General features: G+C 38.2%; 2 protein-coding genes across 6 annotated transcripts in view; both read right to left on the bottom strand.

The window, feature by feature from the left end:
* Nucleotides 1-1,162, bottom strand: part of RSBN1 (round spermatid basic protein 1) — a 39,603-nt gene extending 38,441 nt beyond the window's left edge. Inside the window, exon 1 of one of the 2 annotated variants that reach the window (XM_061186160.1) lies at nt 457-1,162. In XM_061186160.1, coding sequence (XP_061042143.1) covers nt 457-1,162 — 706 coding nt within the window. The remainder of the gene's footprint in view (nt 1-456) is intronic. The other variant, XM_061186161.1, reaches the window with a different exon arrangement.
* A 2,033-nt stretch (nt 1,163-3,195) lies between these two features.
* PTPN22 (protein tyrosine phosphatase non-receptor type 22) overlaps nt 3,196-13,158 on the bottom strand; it is a 58,649-nt gene continuing 48,686 nt past the window's right edge. For all 4 annotated transcript variants that reach the window (XM_061186162.1, XM_061186163.1, XM_061186165.1 and 1 more), the window contains 3 exons: nt 11,620-11,650; nt 7,629-7,706; nt 3,196-3,260 (listed from right to left, as the gene is read on the bottom strand). In XM_061186162.1, the coding sequence (XP_061042145.1) occupies nt 3,196-3,260; nt 7,629-7,706; nt 11,620-11,650 (174 nt within the window). The remainder of the gene's footprint in view (nt 3,261-7,628; nt 7,707-11,619; nt 11,651-13,158) is intronic.

The following is a 13,158-nucleotide window of genomic DNA, read 5'->3' as shown; positions in this document are numbered from 1 at the left end:
AAATTCAAACTCCTTAAAGTCCCAAACCATACTCGTGAATATTGTGGAGCAGAGTGAATATTCAAGCTTTCCATCAAGGAAAACAAGGAAAAAAGGGATTTCAGCGACAAGCCTTTACTTTAGACAGTTTTCAATACCCCACCTACTAATCCCACGCCAAGGACCGCGCGGCGCGGAAACCCTGGCGAATTTGAAAACAAACGTCGGTAAAGGCTCGGGGAGGGGGGACTGGTAAGGGGGTTAGTAACTGACAGCTCGGCCTCGAAGCGAGAAGCTTCAAGTAGGTCAGACGGTGTCAACGGTTTGAAATCCAGGATCCACCCCAGTGGGCTTAGGGGAGTAGAGCAGCAGGAGGTAAGCAGGGAGCTGGAGTCTTTCAGGGCTAAAGGGGCGGGATATCGCAACAGAGAGAGACCTAGATAGAGCCCAAGCTCGGGGCAGTTCGGCTGCTCTCACCTCTCTTGGGGGCCTTGATTAGAGGCACCCCTCCAGTCCTCTCGCCGTTTTCCTGCTTGTCCTTGTGCTTGAGCTCTCCCGGAACGCAGGAGCCGGGGTCACCATCAGAGCCGCGGTGGTGATGGTGCTTGTGCCGCTCCTTGTGGCCCTTATGCTTGGGCCCGGCCGCGCTCACCGTCAGGGGCGAGAAGGTGAAGAGGGCCGAAGTGCCCGGGGCCGGGAGCGGGGCAGCGACAGCGGGCCCGGCGGGTGCCAGCGAAGGTGGCGGCGGAGGCGGCAGGAGCAGAGGCTCAACAGGGCCTGGGACGGTTGGGGCTGCATTCGTTGGCGGCAGCGGCCCGGGATGTTGGCGGCTGCGACGCCGCCGGTGAGGGGGAGCGAGAGGGGGGTCCTGGCTTGGCCGCCCCCGCTTCTCCTGAGACCCCCCACTGCTCGCTCGGCGCTGCCGCTTCACTCCCCGCGGCGAGACCCCAGCGTGGGGTTTCTCCTTTCCCTCTTTGTCCGGCTCCTCCTGCGCCGCCACCGCCCGTACTATGCGGACCGCTCCGACCTGCGCAGCCATTTCACCCACAAACACACATTTAAATGGCCCGACCGCCCCCCCGTCCGCGTACCGCGCAAGCGCCGCCCGCGCACGGCCCGCTGGGCATTGGAGTCTCTCCCCCACTCTCCACTTCTCGGCCATTCTTCGTCCAGAGCTGAACATGGCCGGAAGCAGTACTTCCCGGAGCTTCTCCGCAGGGCCCTCCAACCGAGCTCTATTGTAAAGCACTCTGGGCCGCGCAGAGCCTCACGGGAGCGGTAGTTCTCCGCGCCCCCGCCGCGTCGCTGGCTCGGTGAGCGGAGGAGCCGAAAGGGAGCGTGCGCCGAGTCACGCTTCGGGCTGCGACGCAACCGCCGCTGGGCGGAGAGTTGCCGCCAACCGCCTTAACGGCCGAAACAATGTTAATGGCTTTCAGTCTGTCGGCGCGTTCCCATTATCGTCTCCGTGTGCCCCTTCGTCATTTTACACGGAGGAAGTGGTCTCCATAGTTACTTTTCAATTTCCTATTCCTCTCATAACCTTTGTGAGGTAAAAGAATCCCCGGCCTTTTACCCCTGGACAAACGATGAGATGCAGAGGAAAAAGGAACTTGGTAATATGTCATATGAGGGCGATTTTGCTTTAAAATCGAACGGAGCTGCAAATCAGACATTTCTGAACCTCTTCCTGGCCACTGATTGCTATGGTTACAAGTATAGGCGCGACAAGGCAGGTGCAAGAACTGCCTGGGAGCCTGGTGAGCGCCGCCCACCTCGCCGTCGAGCCACATCCCCTCTAGTGCCTGGAAATGTAGTTTATCCATTATTTTGAATCCTTCCCTACAATTACGGGAAAATTCTAGATGGAAAAGCATGTTTTGAAATTTCTTAATAAGATTTTTTTCAAATCGTAAGTATACGATTGCATAAATTTGAGAAGTGTGTCTACCAGAGAACACTCCAGAAATCGTCACTACTCACCAAGGTTTCCGCCCAGAAATTTATTTACAATTTGATCGTCACTTTACATTTTACCGCCTTGGTAAAGATATTTGGAAATAATTGATTACAATAAAGTACTCAGATAAAATCTCTGTGGTTTAATGGCACTAGTGCCTGGAAAAGTACTCAGCTCGATGAACACTATAAAGTTAGTTTAAAAACCAAAAAGTTTATTGAACACTTCTTGTATACACTACACTACAATAAACAGGTAATATTTCATCCAGTGTGTGCCTTCATTGGGATTCCTAATGAAAAATATTGAAGAACAAATGCTGTTTAAGTATTTCATTTTTTAGAAAGTTATGAACTCTTTAAGTGAAGTCATTAGGATAAGTCAGAGAAATCCTTTGTAATAATTACCCACTAACTTATTTGTTACATAAAATTAGATTTGAAAGATCAACTTTAAGATAAGGCAGATCCATATTCATATAGAAAAAAATTTTTAACTAGTAGTACCTCTAGTTAGTTGGATATAAATTGTACATGTTTATATAGGACCTTTGAAATGAAAAAAACTGCCACCAAAAGATAGCTACTTTGTTGATTATTCTTCTAGATTTGGTAACTGAATAACATTGGCTAAAGCTTGTCAGGAATGTGCTTGAACATCTTGTTATTTGGTATATCCAAACGAAAAACTGATTACTGTCATTACATATATATTGTATTCTCTTTAAATATAACTTCTTTTTCTTACTACTCTTGTTTCCCACAACACTTGGAAAGATGTATACTCCATTTAGGCAAAAATAATTCCCAGGGAATAGTCATTGTCACAAGCAATAATTTTGTACTATAACCACAAGGTAAGATTTTCCAAAACATTTTTTATGGTAACTTCTGACAATATAGACATTTAATTGAGATCCAATTTTTACAAATCTTTTAAAGTTTATATTTATGTAGGAAAGTAAAGTAGACTAAAAATAACTTCCAAAAATGAAAAATAAGTCCATTGTAAAAGTTTCTCATACAGCATTCTCTATACATAGCTTAAATGACAAACTCCTATTTGTGCTTTCCAACCCAGTGTAAATGAGATGAAAATGTAAAACTTCTGACATTTATTTGCATATTGCTTTTAAAAGCTATTAACACATTACCGTATCTTCATGGTAGATATTATGAATATACAGCACTTATTCTAGCTAGCAGTATTCTAGTAGTTTCATTTGCAGATTCACTTGCGGCTGATTTTCCAAAGTTGTGTTAAATATTCCAAGTTGATGGTGGGTTCCTTGGTCCTTTGGGTTTTGAAAAACGATTTGCAAAACCTGGGAACAAAAATAAAATTGAATGAAAAAAGAAAGATTTCTTATACAGAAATGAACACTTGGATTTTAGAGTGTATTATAATATGTGCAAATACATGGATTTTTTTCTAAAAGGTTAGACAGCATCTTTGATCAATTTAGTAATTTTTTTGTAAAAGCATTCTAGTAATTATGTTAGTGCTTAAATGATAACAATAGAATACTAATAACATTTTAAATTTGTAGAACACTTACAAATTTAATAATGGTAATAATTAGATGATTGTAATAGCCTTTGGTAATTCAGCATATAGTATTCTTTTTCCCCAGGTTTATCAAAATATTATTGACATATGTTTGTTTACATGTGACATGTAAGTTTAAGGTGTACAGCATGATGATTTGATACATGTATATATCGTGAAATGATTACCACATTAAGGTTAGTTAATACCTACATCCCCTCACATAATTGTCTACTAGTCTGTGTGGTGATTTTTTAAGATTTTTCTTTTCAGTATAAGATTTTACTTTTAACAGCTTTCAAGTATATAATACAGTACTGTTAATTATATTTGCCATGCTGTACATTAGCTCTCTAGAATTTATTCATCTTATAACTGGAAGTTTGTACCCTTTGCCCAACATTTCCCCATTTCCCCCACCTCCCAGCCCCTGTCAACCACCATTCTACTCTATTTCTATGAGCTAAGCTTCTTTAGATTCCACATGTAAGTGAGAACATATAGTATTTGTCTTTCTCTGTCTGATTTATTTCACTTAGGGTAGTTCCCCCAAGGTACATCCATGTTGTCACAAAAGGCAAGATTTCCTTCTTTTTTGTGAATGAATAATATTCATATATATATAGTCATATACATAATAATTCAGACAGTCATGTATGTATATGTAGAGTCAGCCCTCCCTATCCTCAGATTCTGCATCCACAGATTCCACATCTGCAGATTCAACCAAGAGTGGATCAAAAATATTCGAGAAAAAATTTCCAAAAAGTTCCAAAAAGCAAAACTTAAATTTGCCACACACCAGCAACTATTTATATAGCATTTACATTATACTGGGTATTATAAGTAATCTAGAGATGATTTAGAGTAAACAGGAAGATGTAGGTAGGTTATATGCAAATACTAAGACATTTTATGTAAAGGACTTGAGCATCCTTCGATTTTAGTATCCACGGGGGTCCTGGGACCAATCCCCCGTAGGACTGGTACGACTCTACGAGGATTTTTCACTGTGCAGGGGGTTGGCACCGCTAACCTCATGTGTTGTTCAAGGGTCAAACGTATACATATATCTCTCACATCTTTTCTACCCATTCATCTGTCAGTGGACACATAGGTTGTTTCCATGAATTGGCTATTGTAAATAATGCTGGAATGAACATGGGGTGCAAATATCTCTTCTGAGATAATTTCATTTCCTTCAGATATATATTCGGAAGTGGGATTGCTGGATCATATGGTAGTTCTATCTTTAATTTTTTGAGGAACTTCCAGACCGTTTTCCATAGCGATTGTACCAATTTATATTTCCACCACAGTACACAAGGCTCCCCTTTCTCCATAGCCTCACCAACACTTGTCTCTTGTCTTTTTGATAATGGCCATTCTAATAGGTATGATGTGATATCTCGTGGGTTTGGTTTGCGTTTCCCTTATGATTACTGATGTCAAGCATCCTTTCATGTGCCTGTTGACCATTTATATATCTTCTCTGGAAAAATGTCTATTCAACTCCTTTGCCCATTTTTTAATCTGATTGTTGGGGGGGGGTTGTTTAATAATATCCTTTATCTATGTCTTTTCACCCACCACCCATTCGTCAGAAAAACAAAACTGGGGAATTTAAATTTCAGAAAAATAACCGCTATTGCTTTAGAAAATTATTGTATTAAATTCAGTTGTACTTCTACTTTGACCCAGAAAGCCCTCAATTTACTCAGAGATTATGTTTGAAAAGATTAGAAAAAAATAAAGTATTAAACAATCCTGAAAAACTAATAATAAAACTAAGTGGTTAATTATTTTTATTCTTCTCTCTCTTCAAACACTCCCCTCCAGGCCCCACTCCCCGCCCCCCACACACACAGAAGGAGGATGAGGAAATTTTGCATAACCAATGAAGGCTATTTCTGGATGCCTTCAGAATATATGCAGGTTGATGACGTAGGTTCTTAATCACTTTAGCAACATATGACTTTTCTTTGATAGCGATATATTTTCAAGGTACTCTTACACTTAGCAACTTTAAGGGCTCAAATTGAGCAATGAAAGAATCGAAATACAAAGGGAAAACAGAGAATGGAAAACTCAAAGATGATTAATTTCATCATCTTATAAAATTGTGGGAATTATATACCTTATAGAACTGATGAAAATGATCAGATATTTGTTAAAGCACCCAGCTCAATGCCTGGCACATAGTAACTACTCAAGTACTGCCTAAATCTGAACCACCAAAAACTATGCCAGAACTGGAAGACAAGGAGATTAGGGAAGAGGGAATGAAAAGAAGATTAAAAACAAGAAATCCACTAAAATTTATTAATAGTGGTGGTAAAAAAAAAAAAAAATTAGGGGGAGGGGGCACACAGCCTAGTTCCTGCACATTTCACTCCTCTGAGTGGTCAGTAAGAAGATAGAAGGAAATATATTCCAGGTTCAATAGTTTCACACAATAGTCACAAAATTATTCATTCAGTCCAGATAGCTTGATTGTAACCGAAGTGGACTGAGAAGTAAGAACATGAGACATAAGTACTAGGTATCTGAAATTTGAGGAATAGCTACATTCAGTGTTTTTCACTGATCATTACTCAATAGTTCAGAACAGTAGTGAGCTACCTTTTTTGCATGTAGGGCAATTCAGGAAAAATAAAAATGTTTATAAACCACAAAATTTTTTCATTCAAATTTAAGTACTTTTTGAGTAAAATACCCTTATAATGCCTCTTTTATAAAAGAGAACCAATGAAAAAATTAAGTGCTGCTTTTTAAGTAGGTAAAATGTTCAACTTTGAGAAGAAACAACATGGAGGCAGCTGTATAATATTTTATCCTCGTATCATATCCCAGACTGTTGTAAAGTTGGATGGGCCATGAGTTATTCAGGTGGTGTCTCTGACTGAGAGAAAAGAAGGAAGCAAGGAACATTTGTGTTCCAGGTAAAGTTTGGTGCTTTTTTCATAGGTTATATAATATTCTACATGAACTTTTTAACTAAATGATTTCATAAGAATAATAACTTTTTTCTAATTATAACATTTTAAACCTTAGAGTTAATGTAATCCAAGTAAAAATTTTAAAGCCCAAGAAACAGATCCAGAGAGTCTAGTTGAATACTTTGCCACGGTGAGATAGGAACCATGACCCCAATTGTGTCAGAGATTGCTACCTGTTCACTAAAATTTTTCCTTGCTTCTTCTTCAGGAATAGAATAGTATATGGGAAACTGTCTGCCCAGCATTATTGCATTTCCCAGTGTCTTTTACAGTTTGGATATAGCACATGTATAAGTTCTTTTCAAGGGAATGTGAGCCGGCATAATGTTGCCTCTTCCAGGCCAGTGCCTTAAGACCAGAAAAGGAGGCCACACCTCTTCCACATTTTTCTCTCATCTTCTTGCCACCTGCAGTCTGAATGTGGCAGCAACAATTCTGATCATTCAGATAAGGACAATACCATAGAGCAACAGTTCTCAGGATGTGGTCCCTGGGACCACTGGAGGTCCCCCAGACCTTTTCAGGGGGTCTGCTTTTTGGTTAATAATAATTTTTAGTAGTAATATCCTACATTATTTGCTATACTCCTTACAAAAATTATAGTATACATAATACTACCTTAAATAGTATCATGAATTTATGTTATATAGAATAATAGAATGCTTAATATAAAATTATTTTAAATTTATAGCTTATACTAAAGAGCAATTGGGCAAACAGTTCCTTTAAACTGTCAGAATTGTGCTTCGGCGCCTAATGTTGCATGAGTTACACAAGATTAGATAGCAGCATCTTCTGTTCTTTTCATCACACTTGTATATTTTTTTATAACTTTGCTTAGATATGAACTAGAGTATTATGGCATTTCAGAATTTATTCATTTGGCTTTCACATTCATTTACTACATGCCAACATGATCATTTGGTACCTAGTTTTATTTTCCATATATGCTAGGCAATTCAGGCCTATGTAAGATGTAAGAGTTAGCTGAGGTCAAAAATAAAAAGATAAATGGCATGAAAAAGAATATAAACATAAGGACTTATACATGCAAACTCAAATCATATTAAAGTTGTATTTCTTATACTATAAATGAATAATTAAGATAAATTTTTTTTAACTCTGCTGGGAAGTAACACACATACCAAAATTCAAAAAGGAGCTGGAGTTATTTGACTGAACAGAGTCTGCAGGCTTGTTTGATGGGGAAGAATTACAGATACCTAGAATCAAAAGAAAAAAATGTAAGGGAAAGAATGGATACAGACTCAGACCACATAATTGTTGAGATTACACATTTCCTCCAAATTAATTAATACTTCCAGATTACATATCACTATCAAATGTAACAAAATATAGATGTTTACAAATGGGTTGACACTATAATTTTCTCATTTTTGTGTGCGTATTTTTTTTTTAAGTTTTCTTTTCTTTGCAAACAGATTGTTTGTATAATAAACCCAACACTAGAAAGAATCACCAAAGGATTCAGGAATACAATCCATTTTATTGTGAATCAACTTTTTCTGGGATTTACAATTTGCCTTTCAACTGCATCTTACTTTGCACTCTGATCGCTCTTAAGAACACTTTTAAATAATTTGTTCTCCACATTAGCTCAACCGTGGCAAGTCTGTGATTCTTCTTCCACCATCCTCTACGCCTGGAATATCTTTCTTCACTTTCCAGCCTACTTTTTTCCCATTATGGATGATTCTAGTTAGGCCCAGAATCTCCCCAAAAGCACTGTTATGTTGCTTTATTTTGCTATTTTAGCTACCTATAGGCAGACTTTAAAATATATTTCTCTTCCCAGCACCTTAATATATTCATGCATCAGTATCCGCCCAATTCTGAAAACAATCCAGTGAAAACATGGTCCATATTTTGCACAAGCACTGTGTAGCAGCAAAAAAGGATAATTTCAGGCTTGTATAAACTTTCTAAGAAACAGTACATAATCGGGGAGAAATTACTAAATATTCACCTTTTTTTTGTTCTCGTCATTTTCAGAATGTAGTGTGAGGACTGCATATATGTTTGTACACACATACCTAATACTAAGATTCTAGAAAGACCTCCCCCTTCCTGGAGCTACTTGAGTATGAATCACTAGAGTAAATCATGAATTTCAATCAGATTCAGTTAAAATATATATTTATTGAATACCTACTACGTGGCAAGCATTGGGCTAGCCACCGATGATAGAGACATGGAAAACAAGTGGGTGAAGGTGAGAAAGTTCAGGAGATAGCAATCATCTCTATACTGCACATGAGCTGAGAGGTATATACATCCTTCAGAAAGAAAACAATTGTCCCAAAAGGAAATACTGATTTTTTATAACTGGAGACAAAGATTTTGCATGTATGTATAGTGAACTACTATTCTGCATCTAGCTTGTTATAGATACTTTTATGCTGCCTGCTCAGCATTAATTCCTTCTTCTGATAATAGAACTTGAATTTTCCTTTAAGAAACCACCCCTCTCCAATGTTCAGTTCCCATACTTCTCGTGGAGCTCATTCAACCCTTAGATGAAGGAGCTGACCTATGACTAGGGCTGTCAGTTGGTACTTTGCCATGGTCACACCAGTTGTTTAGGTCTGACCTCATTCCTTATTGGTCACCGTCCACATGTAACAATTGTTGAATGTTAGGTATGACACTATCCTCTTAATCCAAGCATTAAATATACTGGCAATAATTGGTTTAGGTTTGGCCAAGACAATCAGGCCCAATCAACACTAGTCATCAATCAGGCTGTTGCTTGAGCAACCAGGAAAGAGCTCATTTTTTTCATCATAAGCCTGAAATCACATGGTAAAAGCCTGCCTATGAGTGAGCTAACAGAGTGAAACAAAGTTGGGAGATATGGAATTAGAGATTAGGCCCTAATTACATCATTTGAACTCTTGGTCATAAGCCAATAAATTCCCCTTTTCTGCTTAAGCTAGCTTAAGTTGGGTTTTCTGTCACTTGCAAGTGAAGGATTTCCTAGCAGCTAAAGTTTCCCACCAAAAGTAGGCATCAGGTGTCATAGCTGACAGCTTCAACTCTTGTCACCAGCAGCCAGAATGATCTTTTCAAAAGACAGATCATGTAACATCTCTGTCTAAAACTCTTCTGTGACTTCCCATTGGGTCATTAACATGACCCATAAGGATCTAACTACCTCTCATCTCTACCATCTTTTGGACACACCTTACTCCTTTCTCCTCTTAATACCCTGCAGCTATGATGGCTTCCTTTGAGTTCCTACAACACACCAAATTCACACTGTTCTGTTCACCATCACATACCCAGTGCCTTGCAGAATGCCTGGCACATAGGAGGCACTCAACAAATATTCATTGAATGAATGAATGAAAGAAAGAGCCTGACACCAGGCTTAGATGCTAACTTAAAACAACAGGTGAAGAATCCTAATTTCGTTAAAAGTAGGACCAGTAAGGCATCCAAGCTAAAGGGAGAACATATAGAACTCAGGAGGCATGGACCATCTAGAAGGGGAAGAGAACACAGGCAAATAAAGGCAGATAAGTCTAAAGCTTCAGGATCAATTTTGGGGGCCAGATTTTGTTCTTAATTTAAGGACAAAAGACCAGAGGGTGAAGGCAACTGAGAAATAGAAATTAGCATAAATCCAGAGAATGACCTGGGAGCTCTTACTTAGAAATAAGACTCAGAGTCTCAGACAGTCATACCGTATCTCACATCTATGCCAACCTAAATCTACCTGAAGTTTCTGTATCTTTGTTTGATATCCCCAAGACAGGGTTGGAGCTAGAGAAAGAAAGTTTTTTGGGTTTGTTTTCTGCTTTTTTTTTAGAGAAAGAAAACTGTAGGGACTTCCCTGATGGTGCAGTGGTTAAGAATCCACCTGCCAATGCAGGGGACACGGGTTCCATCCCTGGTCCGGGAAGATCCCACATGCTGAGGAGCAACTAAGCCCGTGCGCCACAACTACTGAAGCCCACGCACCTAGAGCCTGTTCTCCGCAACAAGAGAAGCCACTGCAATGAGAAACCTAAGCACCGCAACCAAGAGTAGCCCCCGCTGGCCGCAACTTGAGAAAGCCTGCGTGCAGCAACGAAGACCCAACGCAGCCAAAAATAAATAAATAATTTGAAAAAAAAAAGAAAACTGGGTGTTTCATAAGCTAAGCTGATCAAATCAATCTTTGGCTAGCTATTCAAGTCACTCATTTCTTTGCTTTTAGCTGTTTTATTTCTTATGTTATATACTATAATTTCCTCTTGCAGTGTTTAAATTCTCTTTTGACTGACTTTAGAGGAAAGAGTATATTTTCCAGTCATGCTTTAGCCCATCATAGGTAAGAAATCAGTTCACTTCAGAGATCAGGTGTGGTGGCAATGAAAGCAGACTAGCACAAGTTCATGGACAGGGAGATAGAGTGAAAAGAGTAAGATTCAGCTATAAACTTTCTTACTTAGATTATACCTTAAATCAAGTTTTCTCAGTGCTCTTTGTCCCTCCCTACAATACCAGTATAGTATCAAATAGCTGTTTGGTCCTTGATGACTAACCCAATGGATCAAATTTGTAAAAAATATACCACCACATTTTATATACTTTGTAGTTGTAAATAGGATTTCTAAGATAATCAGTTTCCCACAGTTTCAGGAGTCTGGGTTTTGTTTTCATTACAATATAGGAAAAACAGTAAGCAACAGACTTTTATTGCTAATAATACTTGGTAAAAATGGAAATGTGTCAATACTTTGCTTATTTCATTAAATCAACACATTTGTTTCACAATATGCTTTGCTATGACTACTTTCAAAGAAAGTACATCAGAGGTTAGACTGCTGGGAATTTTAAATAACACACTTGTATGACAGCATCTTAGCATGGGTAGAAAGTGCCAAACATCATACTATTATTCCTGTGTATCAAACAGAAACTTTCTTTCCCCTTACTCCCTATCCAGTATTAGCATTGTGGAACCTAGCAGAGTACAAGGCCTAGGGGTGATTGTTCTGATACATAGGACGCTAACAAGGTTCTGTTTAGGAATAATATTGTTCATTTTTTCAGAGTGGTTATATAAGGAAAAATTACATAATATTGAAAGTGGTATGTGTATTCTAAAAATAAGTAAAAGAAACTTACTCTTTTTCATGTTTCGCAAAATTTTCAAACTCTACAAAATGAAGAAAAGGAAAAAGTGAGTTTTTTCCCTGTGAAATCCGAAATACTTTAATCAACTAGAAATATAGACTTCAGTCAAAAGGATTAATTTCTTTAAAAATGGGTATCAAATGTACAAAATTATCTTTCTATCTTGCCATTTTTAATTCAGTGCAAAGTCTCCACTTGATCTTATCTTGCTACATTTTCCACCCATATAAGAATCACACTATTTATTTAGAAATAGTGCTATCGTTGTGTCAGGGGGAAAGATGGAGTTCCTACTTGTCTTCTTTACTAGGCGACCATTCCAGGACCCACAATGGCTTCTGAAGATAGCTGTGATACATTGCCATTCCCATTCAGGCCAAAAAATTTTGCCAGTCATTTTCTGTACTCAGTTTACTGAGGTTCACTTCATACTGTTAACCATGCTACTTTCTTCTCCCTCTTTCAGCAAACCCACGTCTTCTGCCTCCTTTATGGTGAAGTCTCTAACTTAACCTCTTCTAGGAATCTACCCAGATTTCTTCTTTTCTTCACATTTCCTCAGGGTGTATGTTTTCAGTTTGTTCCATAGTATTTTACTTTTTGATAATTTTCATGTTGTTTCTTATACAGGCATTCTAGTAGATCAACTGTGCTCTTCTCAAGGACATTTAGATGTCCTTTATGACATTTCTATTTTCCTAATACTTAGAAATGTAATCTTCTATATAATAGATAATTAATAATTTTTTTTGAAAAATTTAATTTAGTTTTTAAATATAGATTATTTATAATTCAAAATATCCTAGTAAAAATGCTCCCATCTTTGTTCTCCATCTACCTAGTTTCTGACCCTCCCCCTGCAGGTAACCACTGTTGTTAGTTTTTATGTATCCTTCTAAAGTTACTTATGAATATATAATATAAATATAGATCATATTTTCACCCTTTTAAGCAAAAGTTAATAAAATATATAAAAGTATATTGAGAGAGTCCTCATTCTTTTTTTACCTGCATAGAATTCCATTGTATGCATATACCATGATTTATGGTTTATTTATTCAGTTCCCCTGATGATTAACATTTATGTTCCCAATTGTCTACCCTTATAAATAATGGTATAATGAATAACCTGGTATACATTTCATGTATGAGCAAGCATATTTGTGGGATAAATTCCTAAATGTGGAATTGTTGGGTCAAAGGATATATGCATTGGTAATTTTGATAGGTATTGCTAAATTGTCCTCCATAGAAGTTATACCACTTACATTCCCACCAAGAGTGCAAGAGTGTGCTTATTTTCCCGTAGCCTGCCTAACAGAGAGTGTAGTCAGACTTTGCAATTTGCCCTTCTGAAACATGAAACGCAGTATGTGACTGCGGTTTTAATTCGTATTTCTTTTATTATGAGTGAGGTTGAACATATCAAATGTTTAAAGGTCAGATCATGCACATTTACTTATCTTTGAATTATCAGATCATGTATTTTTGCTCACTTTTCTTTTAGGGTTATTATTTTCTATGAATTGC

This window comes from Eubalaena glacialis, chromosome 3, assembly GCF_028564815.1.
Source record: "Eubalaena glacialis isolate mEubGla1 chromosome 3, mEubGla1.1.hap2.+ XY, whole genome shotgun sequence".
Lineage (NCBI taxonomy): Eukaryota > Metazoa > Chordata > Mammalia > Artiodactyla > Balaenidae > Eubalaena > Eubalaena glacialis.
Note: the sequence above shows the minus strand (reverse complement) of the source record. Positions and strands in the feature narration are given on the sequence as shown.